The sequence below is a fragment of the Pogona vitticeps genome, chromosome 4, assembly GCF_051106095.1.
Source record: "Pogona vitticeps strain Pit_001003342236 chromosome 4, PviZW2.1, whole genome shotgun sequence".
Lineage (NCBI taxonomy): Eukaryota > Metazoa > Chordata > Lepidosauria > Squamata > Agamidae > Pogona > Pogona vitticeps.
Genome location: NC_135786.1, coordinates 139329130 through 139348579, shown reverse-complemented (window position 1 = coordinate 139348579; position 19450 = coordinate 139329130). Strand labels below are relative to the sequence as shown.

At 40.5% G+C, this 19450-nt stretch overlaps 1 protein-coding gene across 2 annotated transcripts in view; it reads right to left on the bottom strand.

The window, feature by feature from the left end:
* The window catches only part of SLC12A7 (solute carrier family 12 member 7), a 136557-nt gene extending 120682 nt beyond the window's left edge, over positions 1 to 15875 (bottom strand). The window contains exon 1 of one of the 2 annotated variants that reach the window (XM_072998467.2): positions 15220 to 15875. In XM_072998467.2, coding sequence (XP_072854568.2) covers positions 15220 to 15427 — 208 coding nt within the window. In that variant the 5' untranslated portion in view covers positions 15428 to 15875. The remainder of the gene's footprint in view (positions 1 to 15219) is intronic. The other variant, XM_020797151.3, reaches the window with a different exon arrangement.
* Positions 15876 to 19450: the final 3575 nt, after the last annotated feature.

The window sequence follows — 19450 nt, the reverse complement described above, 5'->3', positions numbered from 1 at the left end:
CTACATCAGGCACTAAAAGGAAAATTTTTACATCTCTTGATGGACATTACACAAAAATATCTATCAGGTCAGGATGGAGTCAGAACATCAGAACATTTAAACCTACAAGCCTAAGGGAATTCACAAACCATGCAAGGAGTGCACTGGTTTTGATCCAGGGCTATAAAATGTTGTGTGTTAAACCTGTCTGATAGACTATGTCTTGCTTGCAGAAGAGGCATCTTGTTGGTCTGATTTAAAAAACACATTTTCTTTCAAATTTTATTGAAACACAGACATAAGTGACTTTTTGAAATAAAACGAAGTATTTTAAAAAATAATTAATTTTTAGCTGAAATACAGATGCTTCTTTTTGACGAGAGCAGACTTAAGACACATTAGATGGACAATGGGAGTTATACATCAATTTATTTTGTTCATACAGTACTAATTCATTTAAGCTAGATGATGGCATCATTTTGATTGTCTATCTTGGCACCAAAGATCACTTTGTCCAGAAGAGATCTCCCCCCCCCCCCCCGCTATCCTTCTCTCCGTCCCATTTTTATTGGCTAGTACCACTCAAGATGCCCACATGTAGGGAACAGGTTGTTAGTAAAACCTTGTGTCTCCATCAGCCTTCACTTGAGAAAAATCCAGTCTCTAATATTGGGTTCCTAATATATAAAAATAACAATGAAAAAATATTAAAGAAATTTTATTTAATAGAACATTTGATGTCAATTATTGCCACATTTAAAAGTAGCCTTGCCAGGTAATATGACTCAGCTGGTAATGTTACATCCTTTGTACATGAGGTCATTATCCAATTATCTTTGCTGTGAACAGGTTATTTCTAGCTCTCTTTGTCAGAATAAAAGTCATATATTCTGCTGAATTAATCTTCTGCACTGTCCAAATGTAAATATACAAATCTGCCACTACTATTGTCTTGTAAGTTTCCAAATTGCTACCTATGTTTATACTACAGTTCTTATACACTTAACAGAAACCTAGCAGTGCTTTCTTTATTACATCTGCATGTTATTAAAATTTTTAACTGTTCAATTTTGAAGTGTCAGTTCTTGAGGATGTAGCAGCTTTAAAGTAGAAAAACAAAAAGAATTCCACCAAAAGCATAAAGATTGCCTTCCTGACTAAGTCCAAAGTCTATCCAATATTGTCCAACATTTTAACTACAGCCAGCCAGACACCTCTGGAAGGCACACAAGCAAAACATAAAGACAACAGTTATATAGTATTATGTATCCTTTTAAAAACTTTGAAGCTCATCTCATTATTTACATTTATGATGGTAGGGGGCTCCTTTTAGATTTCACTGTACAAAGTGTTCTTTAAATATGAGAAATAAGATACTATCATCTCATTAGGATTAGGTTTGCTCATTTAAGGTTAATCATAGTATACCTACATGAGGCACAACATCATAAAAACATTCCAGAGGAGTAACCCAGCATGTGGAAACAAAAATCATAAAGACTTTTTGGCATGTTATAGATTGACACATTATAGCACATAGTTTTATAAGCAAAGCCCATATCAATAAAACAAAAAGTGTGTGTGTGAAATCTATTTTCACTGTGTTCATTTTTTAATTTTGTATTTCATTGTTTTCATCTGTACTCAACACAGAATTATGTCACACTGTTAATCTTTTGTGTTTTTGTGATTTCTGAGCTGCATATGAGCCATATTATTATTTATTTTATTCCCCCCCCCCAGCCTTTCTCCTTAAAGGACCCAAAGAGGCTTACATCATTGAAAGACAGTATCTAACAATGGTGAGTATACAAATACAAAAGAGTCAAATACCATACAAAAAAATTTGTGGCACCACAACACATCCAGAGCAATAAGATACAAGGTGTTATATGTGCCAGCAACATGCATGCACTTTGAGTGGGGCATCAAACTCTACCCTCCTACATCATGTTTTCTATGGTTTAAGCAGTGGCCCTGAACAGGAGAAGGACCCTTCTCAAAATTAAGTTCTCCACAAGAACAAAAACCTCTCTTCAGACCCAGTTACTGAAACTGTGAAGAATGCAGTGAGGTGGACTTATTTATATGCTCAGTTCACTCAAGACCAGAAGGCTGGGGCTAAACAGCTAGGTAGACAAGCACTGCAGGCATGCAGGCCCCTATCCACTTTAAGTGATCATATGAGATGGGTGAACACTTGCATAAGATTGTACCTTGCTCTGTTTTGCACCAGTCTAGCCACACTACAGTTGACCTTAGAACAGTTTGGACTAAATACAGTAATCTTTAAGATCACTTCCATCAGTAACATCCAGTGCTACTGGGACCTAAGCAAACTTGACAAGCAGACACCTTTGCAAAGAAAAACGACGACTGGTGCAGATATTAGCAGGGAATGGGCACAGATTAATACATGTCACAAGTAAACATATGAAACTGTCATGCACTGAATCAGGAAATGAATTCCAAAACTTATTCGGACAGCAGCTATCCAAGACCTCAGATGCTGTAGAGATCTTTCTCACCACTGATACCTAAAAGTTAAATACAAACAAAACAAGACAAGAGGCACCTGGAATTAAATGTGTGTCTTGCATGTAAAATACCGTAAGTTGTTTGCCTTTTATTCCTGGAAGGAGTTGAAGATTTTAGGTTGCGAAAGTTTGTCCATGAACTGCTGGACAGCTGAGTGGCTGAGGCATCTGGCTGTGAAGCCAAGAGGTTGGGAGTTCAATTCCCCATTGTGCCTCCTTGACAGGAGCTGGACGCAATGATGCACAGGGTATCTTCCAGCTCTGCAGTTCTCATATTCTAATAAGAAGCACTCACCATACACATTATGTGGCAGGATGGTAGGGTTTCACATTAGTGCTTCAAGAGGTTACCTTCTTCTGTCTGATCCTTGCTGTATCTATTACAAGAGCTTCTCTCATTAACCTCTGCTCTCAAGTCAGCCAGGAAAAGATTATAGGTTGGCTGCAAGTGTCAGGTACATGGCCTTTCCAGCAGTAGCCCCAAACTTTTGGAACTGCCTCCACAGGAAAATATATGAAGCTTTGTAAAGGTTCCTTGTAAAAAAAGGTTTTATCTCACTCTCAGTTTAAATAATTTGCTGTGCTTTAAGAATTTTACTTGCTGATGGTTTACAACCCGTTTTCAAATTAGCTGTTAAATTCATTATTGCTATCTTTGCTTTTAAAACTTTACATAAAGCACCCTGTGTTCTGAAATGTTGGTTACATATATTTTTGAAAAAACACACTAACAAAATAATTATTTATATTCTTTATTCCCCTCCCCAAAAGAATCCCTTCTATGTTCTATGCTACCCCAACTTTTTTTAAATTTTCAGTCATAAGAATCTCAAGATCATCACACTTAAAAGAACAAATTTTTAAAGTCATTGATTAACAGAGCAATCTTATGCACATGTACTTAGAATTAAATCTGGTTGAGTTAAAAATTACTTGCTCTCAGCTTGTATGTGTAATGGATATAATCTAAAATAATGAAGGTAATTATTTTATTTAAAAGTCTTCTGAAACACAGTCTGTAATGCTCAATCAATTTATATTTCTATACCTCCTTCCAAAGCTGCTAAATCAACCTACCAGCAATTATCTGAAATTTTACTAGCTTGATTTGTATCTCACCCATCTCTCAAGGAGCTCAGGGTAGACAACATAGCCACCTGCACATATTATAACTGGTGAATGAGTCTGGTTTTGTGCTCTAAATCACGGCCTGTGTCTTCAAACCATTATCCAGGATGGGAAAATTCTATTTGCCTCCAGTATAGTCTATAAATTTTGCAACATACAGCCTACATTTCAGTTACAATGTTATGGCGCAGGGAGAGAAAGACTCATTCATCAACTAACAACATATATTCTAGATTAGTCTTTTATGGAATTCAAAGATTCAATTGTAAGGGCAAATCATAACCACAGAAGCCTATTGTGCAGTCTGCTTTCAAAAACAATTCATCAAGCTTTGGAAACTGTTATCATGTGACACTACAGAAACCCAAGAGTACGTCCTGGAAATGTTGACATTTTATTTTATGCTACAGTGAAAAATTGCATTAAGTCACAATTTGAATCCGCCAATCACCTATACAAGAGATATTGCTTCCATATTATATAACCAGCTCCTGATGGCATATAATCCAGAAGGAAAGCAAATGTATGTATTTAACTTTTAACTTAATGAAAAATTAATGCATATTTATGTTTGTAAAGTTCGTCATTTTGAACATTAGAAAATTCAAGTCACTTTTTCTCCTGACTGGCACAAAAACAGGGCAGAGAAATCTATAGCATCCCAGATGTTGAACTGCAGTTCCCACCAACTCTAGCCAGCATGGCCAATGATGACAAAATATGAGAACAACCAGGCAGAAAACTCTGGAGGACCAACCATCATCTACTCCTGCATTAGAGGTTATTTTATGCAAACAATGTAACTGGACAGTTGGATACTGCATAAAACCTTTTCACGCTATTTCTTCATCCAAAGGTCATCTCTTACATCTCAATTTGCTGTCAGTTGCTGTCAAAGCTAGCCGTTCTTTTCAGATTTCATAAAAACTCCCCATAAAGTGGAAAAGACCTTCAGTTTGAAACAAATACCTATGGTTGAAGCTGTGTCCTCGGAAGCAAGGACATTCAAAACACGGACCAGCTCCCCATCACTCAAAACATAGGCACACTGATGCATCCCTCTTGTACCTCAGTTTCCAACCCAACGAAACTCTGAAGGATAACCTCAGTAGTCACTTGACTCCATATACAGTATAGTGTTTCACTAGTGGTGTAAAAAAGCTGAAATGAAATACAGGTTTCACAGTACAGGACATATCAATTACATTACCTTTACTAGTCTAGTCAAAGTGATCTATATTTGGGAGAATTTTTTCTGAGATTTTTGAAAATTCAAAATATATACTACTTTGCTATACAGAACATCAACAAAGAAAATAGCAAATCTGAAGACACATATCTCCAACATCACAGGTGAGATAAACAGCTCTTTCAATATAAACATAAAAACAAGGAATGAGGGGAAGGAGAAAAACATCAGCAGCTATAACAAGCATTCCTTTAAGCAAATCAGTGGTTAAGTAAGAGCCAGGCTTATCCCTCTGGCCTCCATCATCAATATGTTTATACTTTCAAAGTCTGTCACACGCGTTTTGCTCTCTAAGGTAAATGATTATCAAAAAAAACAGCTTTGTTCACTGTTTCCCGGTTTCCTCATTTTGACCTTTGCTCCTCTGTATAGAAAAAATCAGAAAAATATAAAGACTGACAAAATGTGACACAGATCAGAGAATGGACTACGTAACTGTACCCATTCAATCTTTTTTACTTCTCCCTCTCCTTCCATCTCCAGCTCTGTAGAGCCCATCAGCATCTCTACCAGAGTCATCCAGCAACCACTTCCAAACAGCTCTGACAGAAAGGCAGCCCTGTGCCCAATGGCTGAAAGTCTCTTCACCACCACTGCCATCTCTGAGCACCCCACCTGCCTTGCCTATCTTTTCCAAGGGTTAGCCACTGCCCACATTTCATACCTAATCAAAGGCTCACTGTCTCATCCCCTACAGGGAAAACAGGATTGCTCAGTCTTTGAAGTCACATAGTTCATTGCCTTCAGCTATTGCAAGAGAACAGCTTTCACTTCCTTTTCATCATGAACAGCTGAAGGATCCACCTCTGGAGCATTTTTTCATGTCACGTCTTCCTCATCTCCCTAACTTTTCTTTTCTGTGCCTTAATCCCACCTGCTTGATTCTCACAACCACTTATCTCTAAAGTAAGCTAAGACATATAGATTTTTAAATTAACGGTGAGTCTGACCTTCAATTTCTCCTTTCCCCCTCAAACTGTCACCTATTCATTTCCTTAAAACTGTTATGCATCAAGCAATATCCTTCTCTTCAACTTTTCTCCTTTGGACAAACAGCTGCACACACAGTCACTTAAAGGAAAGGTCCCCTTCTTACGTCATTGGTATGCTACTGTTCTGGATAAAGGGAAACACTTGGTTCTGCGCACAAAGAAGAATACTTTTCTAATCACTCTCTGTGGCTGCTTCCTTCAGATAAGTAATACTAAGTATCATATCAGTCTTCTCTTTCTCCATTCCTCAACTCCTTTCCTGTCTCTTCTTCAGTACCTCTTTCTTCACAGAATGGGTTTATACTTTCCCAGCAACTAAATGAGTTGGCCCTGCCCAAACTGGTTGACCCAAAGGTCCCTAAAATTTCTCTCTTGTGCTTCTCCCAGCTCCACAGTTTCAGATAGTAGCCTGGACTGATGACACTCTAATTATCCGGGCTGCTCAGGGCAGGGCTGTTAAGGCTGTGAGCATCATTCATTCAGACTACTGTCAAGGTTCAGTGACTTTCTTGCAGACCAGAGAATTCACGGTGACCCCCACTTTTTTTGGGCACTCCCTTCTGGATCTGGCTGCTTTTAGCTTCAGGCATGTGGCTTCTTCCCCACTGTGTTTGCAGCCTGACAGAGACCCCGAAACTCTCCTCCTTGTCCCTTCTCTTTTTATTCCTTCTCCATCATATCCAGTTTCAAAATTTCCCACATTCAACAGAAGATGAGATGGTTGGACAGTGTCATTGAAGCTACCAACACGAATTTGATCAAACTCCGGGAGGCAGTGGAAGACAGGAGGGCCTCGCATGCTCTGGTCCATGGGGTCATGAAGAGTTGGACACGACTTAACGACTAAACAATGAAAAATTGTAAAGAAAGACTTACAGGTGAGGAGGTATTCAACTGAAAATGAGGATAAAGATTAACTTCATACTTTCTAGCCAGTGTTTTTACCATTTATGTATGTACTGTATGCATACATTTATGTCATTACATGGAACTTTCAGTTTGTTTTGATTTTTTCCCCATGGTTCTTACAGAGCATTGATTGAAAAAGTTGAGCTGCAGGTCAGATGACTTTTTTTTTTTTTTTGGCAATCCTCAAAACAAATGCAGATTAAAAATACCCAAAACCTTCTCAGTGACCATAAAAATGCTTGCTCTGGAGGACCAGTTTTAGGAGAATACCAAAATATAGATCAAACAAATATGATGGATTTCAGGGTAGCTAAAAATTTCTTGGAAGTATAACTCACTGCAATGTACTACCTTTACTGAAACAAAACAAAATGTCATAAAACAGTGAAAGTCTTTTTAGGTCAAAGTAATCCAAGAGCTGAGAATTTCTGCAGGAAGGTAAAACAAAGAAAGGACACAAATGCAGGAAAAAGGTAAAAAGAGAAAGGATGTCAAAGAAGGAAGGGAAATGTAAAATACACAAGGAGTACTGACCTAAAGTAATATAGCTGAGAACACTGAATAAACAAACAGCCAACTCATTATTATTATCTTTAAAAGATCAGACTCTATCTCTGATCTCTGTAATTTCCTGCTAGCACTGATGATAATCAGCAGTAGACTTAGGAAAGAACTAGATGTGACAGAAGCATTCCTGTTTATTTAAACAGAGCAATTCTTACAGCAAACGAGATCTAGATGTAAGCAGCTAAAACCTCCCACCATCCCCAACTGCCTTTGCAGGACTCTCATTTCTCAGGTTCTTTTCTCCTGAGACACCAGAAGTAAGCCTGATAGGGAGAAAAGAGTGGGAAAGTAAGTAGCAGGAATATGGAAGATGTAGCTTTCGTTTCATAATGGGGTCACCTCAGCCCACTTTACACATGATTGGGACAAACTCAGATTTAAGCAAATAAGTGTTCCAGTTACTTCTAGCTTGGTCTTAAAGGAAACATGTTATTTAGACTTCAGAATACAGTAACTTATGAAAAAAACTTTGGAAACATTTCAGCATTCTTAGTTTCCATTCAGTTATCTTCAAGACGAGGTATTCACCTCTGAGCTACATAATTCAAGTGAAAAGAAAAGAGTTTTGAGGCCCCTTAGGAATAACAGGCTTTAGAATACATTGATAAACTCCATCTGTTGTTAACAGACTCAGTGCAAGAAACCAGTAATTAACATCTTTATTTTTCTCATGCCCTTTCCTTCCCAATTCCTACAAGCTTTACAGCAGAACTGGGCAAAGTGCAGCCCCACTCCACATACGGTCCGAGAGCCACTCCTGTCCGGCCCGCTGGTCATCACTCCAGTCTGGCCCGCCCGTCACCGTTGCTCTAAAAAGCAATGTTTTATATGCTTTCTGAATATTGGTAGGGAAGGGAGCTGCCGCACCTCCACTGGTCTTTCTAAGTGTATCTAATCGTATTCAATAAGAAAAAAGTTTCTGTTTTGTTGATACAAATACATACCATGTCATTTTCAACTTATAGTGGGTCTATGAATTAGTGTCCTCCAAAAGGTCCTATCATTAACAGCCCTGCTCAGCTCTTAGGAACTCAAAGGCTTCCTTTATTGATAATATTTGGTCTTCCTCTTTTCCTGTTGAGTTTAACTTTCCCCAGGCTTATTGCCTTTTCCAGTGAATTAAATCTTCTCATGATGTGCCTGAGGTATAAAAGCTTCTGTTATTGTCATTTTTGCTTCTAGAAAAAGTCCACACATGATCTGACCTAGCATTCACTTGTCTTTCTGGTGATCGATGACACCACTGAAGTTCTCCTCCAACAGCACATTTCAAATAAATCATTTTTTCCTGTTGGTTTTCTTCACTTTCTAGCTTCTATAATTATGCACAACACTCAAGAATACTGCAGTACATATAACCGTTCTAGCCTTCCTAGTATTACGATCAACACGCAGCTACCAGAGTGCTGATTGCGATACTGCTCACTCCCTGGTGTGTAGTAGAGTAAAACTGCGAACAAAGAGATTGTATCACACAAAAAAGGAAGGAAGACCATGTATTGACATCAGCAAGACTCACGATCAAAGAAAAGTGGAGGAATTTGCCAAAGTGCTTCAGGAAACCCTTCCAGGTCCGGCTGATGCAAATGCATCTGAACGATGGGAATATTTCAAGAACGCTGTGTATAACACCGCCTTGTCCACCTTTGGCAAGAAGACCAAAAAGATGGCTGACTGGTTTGAAGCCCATTTGGAGGAGTTGATGCCAGCCATCAAGGAAAAGAGGAGAGCTCTAGCAGCATACAAAGCCTGTCCTAGTGAGTACAACTTGCAAGTTCTTCGAGCTGCTCGTAGCTAAGTCCAACAGGCTGCCAGGAGATGTTTCAATGATTATTGGCTTCAGCTCTGCTCTCAGATACAGACAGCAGCGGACACAGGTAATATCAAAGGAATGTATGATGGTATCAAGCAGGCTTTAGGTCCAATACAGAAGAAATCTGCTCCCTTGAAGTCTGCTACAGGTGTGATCATCCAGGACCGAACATAGCAGATGGAACAACAACAGCCACTCTTTGTGGCCTTCATAGATCTCACAAAGGCCTTTGATTTGGTTAGCAGGGATGGCCTTTTTAAAATACTTCCCAAGATTGGATGCCCACCTCAACTCATCAGGTCCTTCCATGAGGGAATGAAAGGCACTGTAGTTTTTGATGGCTCAACATCAGGTCCCTTTGACATCCGGAGTGAAACAGGGCTGTGTCCTCGGACCAACCCTTTTTGGGATCTTTTTTCCTGCCATGCTGAAGCATGCCTTTGGAACTGCAACAGAAGATGTCTATCTCCAGACTAGATCAGATGGAAAGCTCTTTAATCTCTCTAGACTGAGAGCAAGGACCAAAGTTCAACTGAAATGCATACAGGACTTCCTCTTCGCCGATGATGCAACCATTGTTCCCCACTCTGCTGAAGACCTCTGACAACTCATTAATCGTTTTAGCAAGGCCTGCCATGACTTTGGACTAACAATCAGCCTGAAGAAAACACAAGTCATGGGCCAGGGCTCACCTCCCTCTATTACCATCTCCACACAAGAATTGGAGATTGTTTAATTATCTGTTAGAATCAAAATGCAAGATGAAATGGTTAAAGAATGTATGATTAAGTGGGCACAAAACATAGGGCATAATATTGAGATTGATCAATGGTTGAAAATATGGCAAAATAATATAAAGCTTACAAGATCGGTTAATTTCAAAGAGAATATATATAAGATGTTTTACAGGTGGCATATGACTCCAGAAAAATTGTCAAAGATGTATGCAGATGTATCAAATGTGTGTTGGAAATGTAAAGCACATGTGGGAAGCTATTATCATATGTGGTGGCCATGTAGAGTAGTGAAAGAGTATTGGAAAAGAGTACATGCTGTGCAGCAACAAATATTGCTTTGTAAGGTTCCATTAACACCAGAACTGTTTTTATTGAGTATGATACATGATAATATAGATAAGGCAAATAAGTATACAGTTATATACATAGTCACTGCAGCTAGAATTCTTTATGCCAAAAATTGGAAAAGTCCGATGGTACCGAAACAAGAAGATCTTATAGAGATGATACGGGAAACAGCGGAAATGGACATTTTATCAGAAGTGATGAAGGACTGTCCTCTACAAAAGGCAACTGAAAGATGGGACTTATTCTACAAATGGTTTGAGTCATCAGACATCGCTTAAAGAACATGCATTAAAGTGAGAACTTAAATCTGGAAGGCAGAAAATAGTAAAAACAGCAATTTGGAATTTTGAGATGGCAATATGAATAGAATGGATATTGGTATGTCATTGTTTCTCCTCTTCCCTTTGACCTCAATCTCTTTTTCCTTCCTGTTACCCTTTGTTAAAAAATAAATTAAAAAAAAAGAATTGGAGGTTGTTCTTGACTTTGTGTACCTTGGCTCAATGATCTCTGACACTCTCTCCCTAGATGTCGAGCTGGATAAACGCATTGGCAAAGCAGCTACCATGTTCTCTAGACTCACAAAGAGAGTATGGCCCAATAAGAAGCTGACGACATATGCCAAGATCCAGGTCTATAGAGCCTGTGTCCTGAGCGCACTCCTGTACTGCAGTGAGTCCTGGACCCTTTGTGCATGGCAGGAGAGGAAGCTGAGCACGTTCCATATGCATTGCCTCCGATGCATTTTTGGTATCACCTGGCAGGACAAAGTTCCAAATAGAGTAGTCCTAGAATTAGCTGGAATTTTTAGCATTGTACATTACTGAAACAGCGACGTCTACATTGGTTTGGGCATGTTGTGAGAATGGCTGATGGTCAGATTCCAAAAGATCTCCTGTATGGAGAATCAGTGCAGGGAAATCACCCCAGAGGGAGACCACAGCTGGAATACAAGGACATCTGCAGGCGGGAATGGACCTCAACAGATGGGAAACCTTGACATCTGAGCATTCAGCCTGGAGGCAGGCGGTGCATCATGGCCTCTCCCAATTTGAAGAGACCCTTGTCCAGCAGGCCGAGGCAAAGAGGAAGTCACAAAAGCAGCAAAACCAGGGAGATGGACACGGGACAGATTGGATTTGTCTTCAGTGTTGAAGCAATTGTCACTCTCGAATTGGCCTCCTCAGCCACACTAGATGCTGTTCCAAGTCTTCCATACAGGGCACGTTACCATAGTCTTTCGAGACTGAAGGATGCCTAATGTAAAAATCTCCAGTATAATGCACCTTTACAATTCAGAATCTTTTCTAGTACCTGCATGGCTGCCCTTCCACTCTCAGTTACTTTCTAATTACAGTACTTGGCTGCAAGCTCAATTTGGACTGATAACTGAACCAAGGTACCAAAAATCTTTAATGATTTCAATTTCTTTATTACTTATCAGAATTATATAATTCTGCAGACATGGTTTTTGTCTTCTTGCTTTTGCACTTTCTTCTTTCACCTTCATCAGAAATATTTTCAAGTAAATGCACTCAGTCAGCTATTTGGGAAGAGCAAAGGTCAAGTGCAAACAGGTCTGTTGCTAATGTAGCAAATGGATTAAAATAACATCCAGCGTCAGTGCGCACAGAGGCAAGTAGAAAGTCCACTGCTGCACGAACACAAGTAATTGAACATTCAACGTGAGAGGTATTAACCAAGGTTAACTTGAAACCATAAAGCAAGTAACACTGCAGTATTTGATGTATAGGAGGTAAAGTGGACTAGAAGTGCTTATTTTCAATCACACAATTATAAATTATTTTAATTTTGAAATGGCAAAATCAGAAGAAAGAGAATGGCTCTAATACTGAGGGAAGCTAGAGCTGGACCATAAAGAAGGCTGACCGCCGAAGAATTGATGCCTTTGAATTGTGGTGCTGGAGGAGGCTCTTGAGAGTCCCCTGGGCTGCAAGGAGAACAACCCTATCCATTCTGAAGGAAATCAAGCCTGAGTGCTCACTGAAAGGACAGATCCTGAAGCTGAGGCTCCAGTACTTTGGCCATCTCGTGAGAAGAGAAGACCCTGATGTTGGGAAAGTGTGAAGGCAAGAGGAGAAGGGGACGATAGAGGACAAAATGGTTGGACAATGTCACCGAAGCTACCAACATGAACTCCAGGAGGCAGTGGAAGATAGGAGGGCCTGACGTGCTCTGGTCCATGGAGGTCACGAATTGGACCCCCTTAACGACTAAACAACAACAATGCAAATATCCAGGAGAAAATTGATTGTACACTAAAATGGGATGTGCTGATAACCACAGGCAACTGGAATGCAAAAAAACCCAAAACAAAACAAAACAAAACCTGAGAACAAGGAAAACCAAACATTTAGAACCAAACATTTTTTGAGAATTTGGCTCAGGAGTCAGAAATAAAGCAGGAGAAAAAAATGTGAAGCCATGAACCTATTTATTGCAAATACAGTACATGCTTCAGCCATCCAAACAAATTACTACATACATGGACGTCACTAGATGACAAATAAAAAATGAAACAGGTAAGTAACTGGAAGTACTATACAGGATATGTATTCTCTCTGGAAAAGCAAGATTGGGATTAAAGTACTGGCATGAATATTTAATATTAAAAACCATAGCAAAGCTGGAAAAGAACACTAAAAGAATCAGAGTGCCAAAACATAGTTTAAATAACATATTAAAATATAGCAGTTAGTCTTTAAAGCACCATGTTTTGTTTTGTTATTGGCTTTTGTTTTGTGCTTCTTGTTGCAACTGGAGTAAAATCTCATAGTTTGCTTAGCTGTTTCAAATTACAAGCAGATAAGACAGAGTTCCTCATCCTCCTGACCCTTCTGAACTTCTTAAATATATAAGGTATTTTGCTATTCATATTGCAACCCCAGGCATTTCTACTCACGGGTAGATTCTATTGGAGACTTTATGTATCTGGACTTTACATACACAAGCATAGCACATATGGAGGCAGCTGATCCAGGATTCCATATCAGATCCATCCAAGACAGATCTTACACTAGCAAGAGGTGTTCAGTGAATTCATATATTTTTTCCTCTAAATTTTTTGGCAGTTTTTCACACACACAAAAACCCCTCACTGTTACTTGACAGAAAATATCCTCTTGGAATTCTAGTGGCTATCTTCTTAAAACACTACCTGGAGACATCTCCTATATTAAGCTCTTATTAATATGAGCTCAGCGTGAGCCTAACAAAGGAACACCCAGTCCACAAGCTTAATAATATTAACGGTCTAGATGGGCGGGGAATTAAATAAACAAACAAACAAACAAACTTTAATTCTGTATAAATGTTGAAGGTATTGATGAGACATACAAAAGAGCACCACTCCATATTGTTGTAAACATTATACTGTCTCTCCACCATTTATTTTAAACAAAATGCAACTGATGCATATTCAAAACTAGACACATCCAACCTTATTCCTGTATCTTTGTCTCCTGGTTTGGAGAAGTCAAATACACCTCTTTCTCTTTTTCTTTAATTACATGATCTTTCAAATTTGTCCATCCTTTCCTATTAATTCACCTTAGTACAGTACTTTGCTTTCAGCATCTCCCCTTTGTCCTTAGAATATCCTTTCCTGTTCTAGCTAGCACACACCACCAAGATTAGCCATCCTTTTAAGCTGGATTCATACATGCAGCAAGAATATTGTGAAAATTATGTAGCAGAATGGGCTGAGTCACTTTCACATTACAGTTAGAGGAATCACATTTTAATGTTGGTTTACTTGAGAGCCGGTATGGCGTAGTAGATAGAATGATGGACTAGGACTTGGGAAGGCTTGGTTCAAACACCAGCTCGTCCACCAAACTCAGTAGGAGGGAGCAATGATAATAAGACTCCTTAAATATCTCATAACTTTAAAACCCTATTAGGATTGCCATAAGTCAGATGCCACTTGATGGCAGATAACAACAGTAGGTCATTCAAAACATGCGCCACTGGCAGATACTGGTACACTACTTTAGGCTACAGGTGGAGTCCTATTTTGGGGCACTTCCCCAAGTAAAAACAGTGCTAGAAGTAGTAAATAGCATATCAGAAGAAATTATGGAAACCTGCTCGTCTGGCATTCTAATTCACTGCTTACTGGAAGGTATTTTTTATATATTGGAAAAAGTCAAACATTTGAAGTGGGACACTCAAAAAAAATTCTGCCACCGAGGCTTTTATACCTTTTCCACTCCTCCCCACAAGTTCATTTTGCCTTGGAAGTTCCCGCCCTCCCAGGATGCAAGGAGGTGACTCCCTTATATACTAAGTCCCCCTTTTCCTTTCACTTGGATGCAAGCAACGTGAAGTGAAAAATAAGGAACTTGTCGAAGCTTCACTTCCCAGTTAAAACAACAACAGAAAAACACCAGACCGGCGCTGTTTTAATCCCGCCGCTGCTCTTTGTACGAGGCGTAGCTCCTCCTCGTTTCCCTTCGCTCCCAGGAAAGGAGAGGCCACCTGAGGACCGGCTGGGCAAAAGCAAACAGCCAAGTCCCAAAACCAGCGAAACCGCAACTTCTCTCCACACTCCATTTACTTCAGCCGAAAGGGGCCGCACGGGCTCCCTCTGGACCTCCGGGGCCGAACTCCTCCTCACCGGGAGCCACCTACACCTGGGGAAGCACCGCCGCTGAGAAGCGGACAAAAGGGTGGCTTCCTCCGGCCAGGCGGGGAACGGGAAACTGAAGTGGGAGTTGCCTGCCTCATAAAAAAAAACACTTATCCCCCCCCCCCACACGGACCCCTCCGCCCGCCCCACCGACATGGAGTGAGCGGAAAGGCGGAGGGTGCCCTCTCTCTTCCCCCCCCCCCCCCAAGCCGGCAGACGCCGCACCTTTGCTATCCCTCCCGGAGTACCTCGGGGAGACCCACGTGTCGAAAGGCTCCCCCCCCCCTTCCCCCAGCTATTTACACTCACTCGGGCTCTCCGAGTCCACGAGGCCGGTCTCGGTTTGTTGTTGCCGCAGGAGATCGCTAGCGCCGCCTCGACCATGACGCCTACCACTCTCCTGCTCTTCGACCAGCTCCGGCGGCGGCGGCGGCAGTTGCCCCTCTTGGGCTCCCGGGCCCTCCTCGCCGCCGCCGGCGGGCGCCTCCACCGGCACCACGGTGAAGTTGGTGGGCATGACGGCGCCCTTTCCTCGTAGAGCGCCAGCCAGAGGCGGAGACGGACGGGTCCCGCGGCACTTCCCCTGCCCGCAAGCAGCAGCACCACCACAACACGCCTCCTTTCTTCCCCCGCAGACTCGGCGGGAAGAGCCACTTAATAGGGCGGCTCTTTCTTCCCGCTCCTCTCCGCCTCTCGCTCGTTCCTTCTCTCTCTCTCTCTCTCTCTTCCCCCGCCCCTGAGCCCGGCAGTCGGGGCTCCGCTCCTTGCCGCCGGCCGCCCTGCCTCCCTTACCACTGTGGCAAGACGGGGCCTCACGTGAGGAACCTTTTCCTCAGAATGGAAAGGCGGGAAGAATGGGGCAGTGCCTTCCCCTTCACATCGTGGCTGCTGGCTCCGGCCATGAGTCACTTCCCTGAGTTGCTTTGTCCCCCCTCTTAAACCTCCGTGAATGCCTCGCCTCACCCCATACTAGCCTCAAACGTCCCGTGCGTACCGTCGTGTTATCGGCGTCATCCGTCGCCCCTTCTTGCCTTTTTATTTTTGCATTTGTTTTGTCACAAAAACTACTGTTAAATGCCAGGCTTTAGCGCTAGAACGTGCAAAGCAGTAAATGTGGTGTTATCTAGGCGTGTATAGGTTGCATCTCCGTCATGAGACAGATCTGGAATGGGAGGCTTTATTTATTCATCTATCTCTTCATTTATTAGCAGCTAAAGAATAATTGACTTCATGTGATCCAGTACGTAGTTCATTTTTCTCGCGCAGACGAAGAGGCTTCCGATATTTATTTTATTTTATTTTTACCCTGCCTTTCTCCTTAAGCAAGACCCAAGGCGGCTCACATCATTAAAAGACAATATTTAAGGATAAAACTAGTAAGTATGCAAATACTAAAAAAGATCAAACAAATACAAAATAAACAAAAGCAACACCAAAACTCATTCAAAGCAGTAAGGCACAGTCATCCATTAAGAAACTTGCCTGAAGAGTAAGGTCTTCTTGATTGTGGCTTCTCCCTCCACCTGGCATTACCTCACCTGTGTGATTCCTACTCTTTATGGCTGGTGTTGTTGCCTGCTGTTAAGTCGCCCTCAATTTACCTCAACATTAAAAATGCACTATCTTCAAAATATCCTGTCTTCAACAGATCTTGTAAACTCAAGCCTGTGGTTCCTTTAGGGCATCAGTCTACCTCGTGTTTGGTCTTCCTCTTTTCCTGCTGCCTCCAACCTTCTTCAGCATTGTGTTTTCCAAATATTCTTGTCTTCTCATGATGTGCCCAAAGTAAGACAGCCTCAATCTCATTATTTTTGTCTCCAGAGAGAATTCCATTCATCATTGGTAGGGACTATGAAGAGAAAAAGCTGTGGTGGATAGCCTTGAACATAGTAGAATTAACATATATACTAGACTAAACCATTTTAGTTTTAAATTGCATATTTATTGTCTTGTCTTTGTGTTCTTTATTGTCTTTACTTGTGTGTTCATTATTGTGAGACACCTTGAGTCCCTTTGTGGGAGAATGAAAATATATGTGCGTGTACTACGAGAAAGAAAGACAAAACTGTGGAAACAGCATAGAAAATAAAAATACAATTGACACACATTAATGTACAGGACTGCTAAAATTTGCAAGGAGTAACACATTCAAACTCACTGTGATACCTGAGAGTTGAGGGGGTGTAGTATGGGTATCTGTAGTAGCAGCATGTAAAGGTATCTGGGATAGAGCCATTTTCCTTTAAAATAGTTGTTAACATTATATTGCTTCACTTTTAAGATATACATTGTCTGTTCAGTACTTGCATGCAGGTCAGATATGTTCTGTCTATTACACAGAAAAGTGGTCGTATACAATGAAAGCATATGCAATGAAAACCACTGAGCTAACCTTTAAACTTTAGATATCTGTTATTCTAAAACTGGCTCTGCCAGTGAAACATTTTGAAGTGTTCCCATTTAAGACGATGATACCAGCAACAGTTTTTTCATTCCTGGTCTCTGTTTTGGAATCAACAAAAGATTGCTGAGCGTCAGATACATAATGGATTGCTATATATAGCAGATTGCTAGCCGTGCATTATTTGTAGCTCTTTAATTGAAATCAGTGGCATAACTGTGATTAATATTTTATAAAATTTCTATGTCTTTATTACAACAATGAAGAAATTGAAATATAGGTTTTGCATACATTGGTTCAATCATCAATTTAAATGGAGATTGCAGCCAGGACATCAGAAGACTAAGACTAGGAAGGGAAGCATTGAAGGATGTGTCACTGGAGACAAAGCCTAAATTCATTCCTATCCTTGTATTCCCAATCATCGTATATGGGTGTGAAAGTTGGCCAGTAAAGAAAGCTGACTGGAGAAAAAATGATTCATTTAAAACGTGGTGCAGGGAGACCGCTTTGTGGAAACCCTGGACTGCTAAAAAGACAAAAAAATAGGTCCTTGGTCAAATCAAACATGAACTATCTCTGGAGGGAAAAAATGTTGAAACTGAGGCTGTCCTACTTTGGACAAATTCATGAGAAGGCAGAATTCTCTGGAAAAGACAATAATACTGGGAAAATGTGGAAGGGAGCAGGAAAAGAGGAAGACCAAATAGGAGATAGACTGACTCCCTAAAGAGACCACAGGTTTGAATTTGTAAGAGCTAAGCAGGGCTGTTGAGGGCTGGCCATTCTGGAGATTGCTCACTTATAGGGTCACCATAAGTCAGAAGCAACTTGATGGCACATAACAATAACAAACAAAGGACTATACAGAAAGCTGAATCAAAATATGTATTAAAACAGTTTCAACATAAAAATAGTTCAAACAGGCACAAAATACAGCCAAATAACAGTAGGACTGTTAAATCCAGAAAAAAACAGTTTTGTGAAGCAGAAACCATTATTAGAGAAAAAAAGATTTAGCTGTAAGCATGATGTACATGGATACTGGCATTTAACATGGGGTAGAATACTGTAGTAGGAAGTACAGTATCTTAGTCAGTGCCTGCCACTTCTCACCATCCTTGTCATGATCCCTGGCTAAAAGCAGAGAAAAGAGAGAGCAATATAAAGCAAGTCAGAGACTCCAATTCATAAGGCTTGGCAAAACATAAATGCATTTATTAAAATTTCTGAAAACAAGATCCAAACCCAAAAAGGATTGCCTTGGATTGAATATAACTGCAGTCCAAAACTGTGGTGCCCAGTTTCATTCTGCTTGTTTGCTTTAGAGATTTCTTCCTGCCTTTCACAAAAGTAGGTTGCAACAGTAATATATGATAAAATACAATGCTAAAACAAGTATAAACCATGCAAATGAAACAATAGAGTGGCAAATAGAATCAGCAAACAACCATTGAAGGAGCTCGGGCAGTAACTTAAACCAGGAGAGAACAAGGAGGATTTTCTCTAGCACTTTAAAGAGAGCAAACATGGGAACAGATTTTTATAGGAGACAATTTTGCATATTGAATGTCATCACAAAAAAAAGTCATCTCTCTAGTGGAGAGTACTGAAGAAGGATCTCCATGTCATGTCCTGTGCAGTTGGTAACAATAAGGGTATATATGGGATCACAATTTAAAGTTAATCCATCAGTCATTGTGGAACTAATAACTCTACTGATCCAAATCTGTATAATATTGTATCAAAAAAGCACTGCATGGAATTAGACAGTATACCAGAACCATGCCATAATTCAGGATATGACACCATTTGAGGAACTAGTGCTGGTACAGTAGTAGTAAGTAGTTGTTCAAAGCCATGACATTGTGGAAATGGGGAAGATACAAGACTACAAAGAGCCCTACAACAAGATATCTTTCTCTGCTTTGGCTAAGATTAAAATGGACTTGGCACTGAACTGTTTTTATTTTCCCACAGAAAAGGACCACACAAGAGATTTTCCTGAAAGGGAACTGATCCAAATCAGGGATGCACAGTTGCAGTCCTCCAGATGATTTAGCCCTGCCATTCTCATCAAAAACAGCTTGATGTGTATCCCTGTTGTACTGAGGTTGGAATACCAAATTCACAAATCTA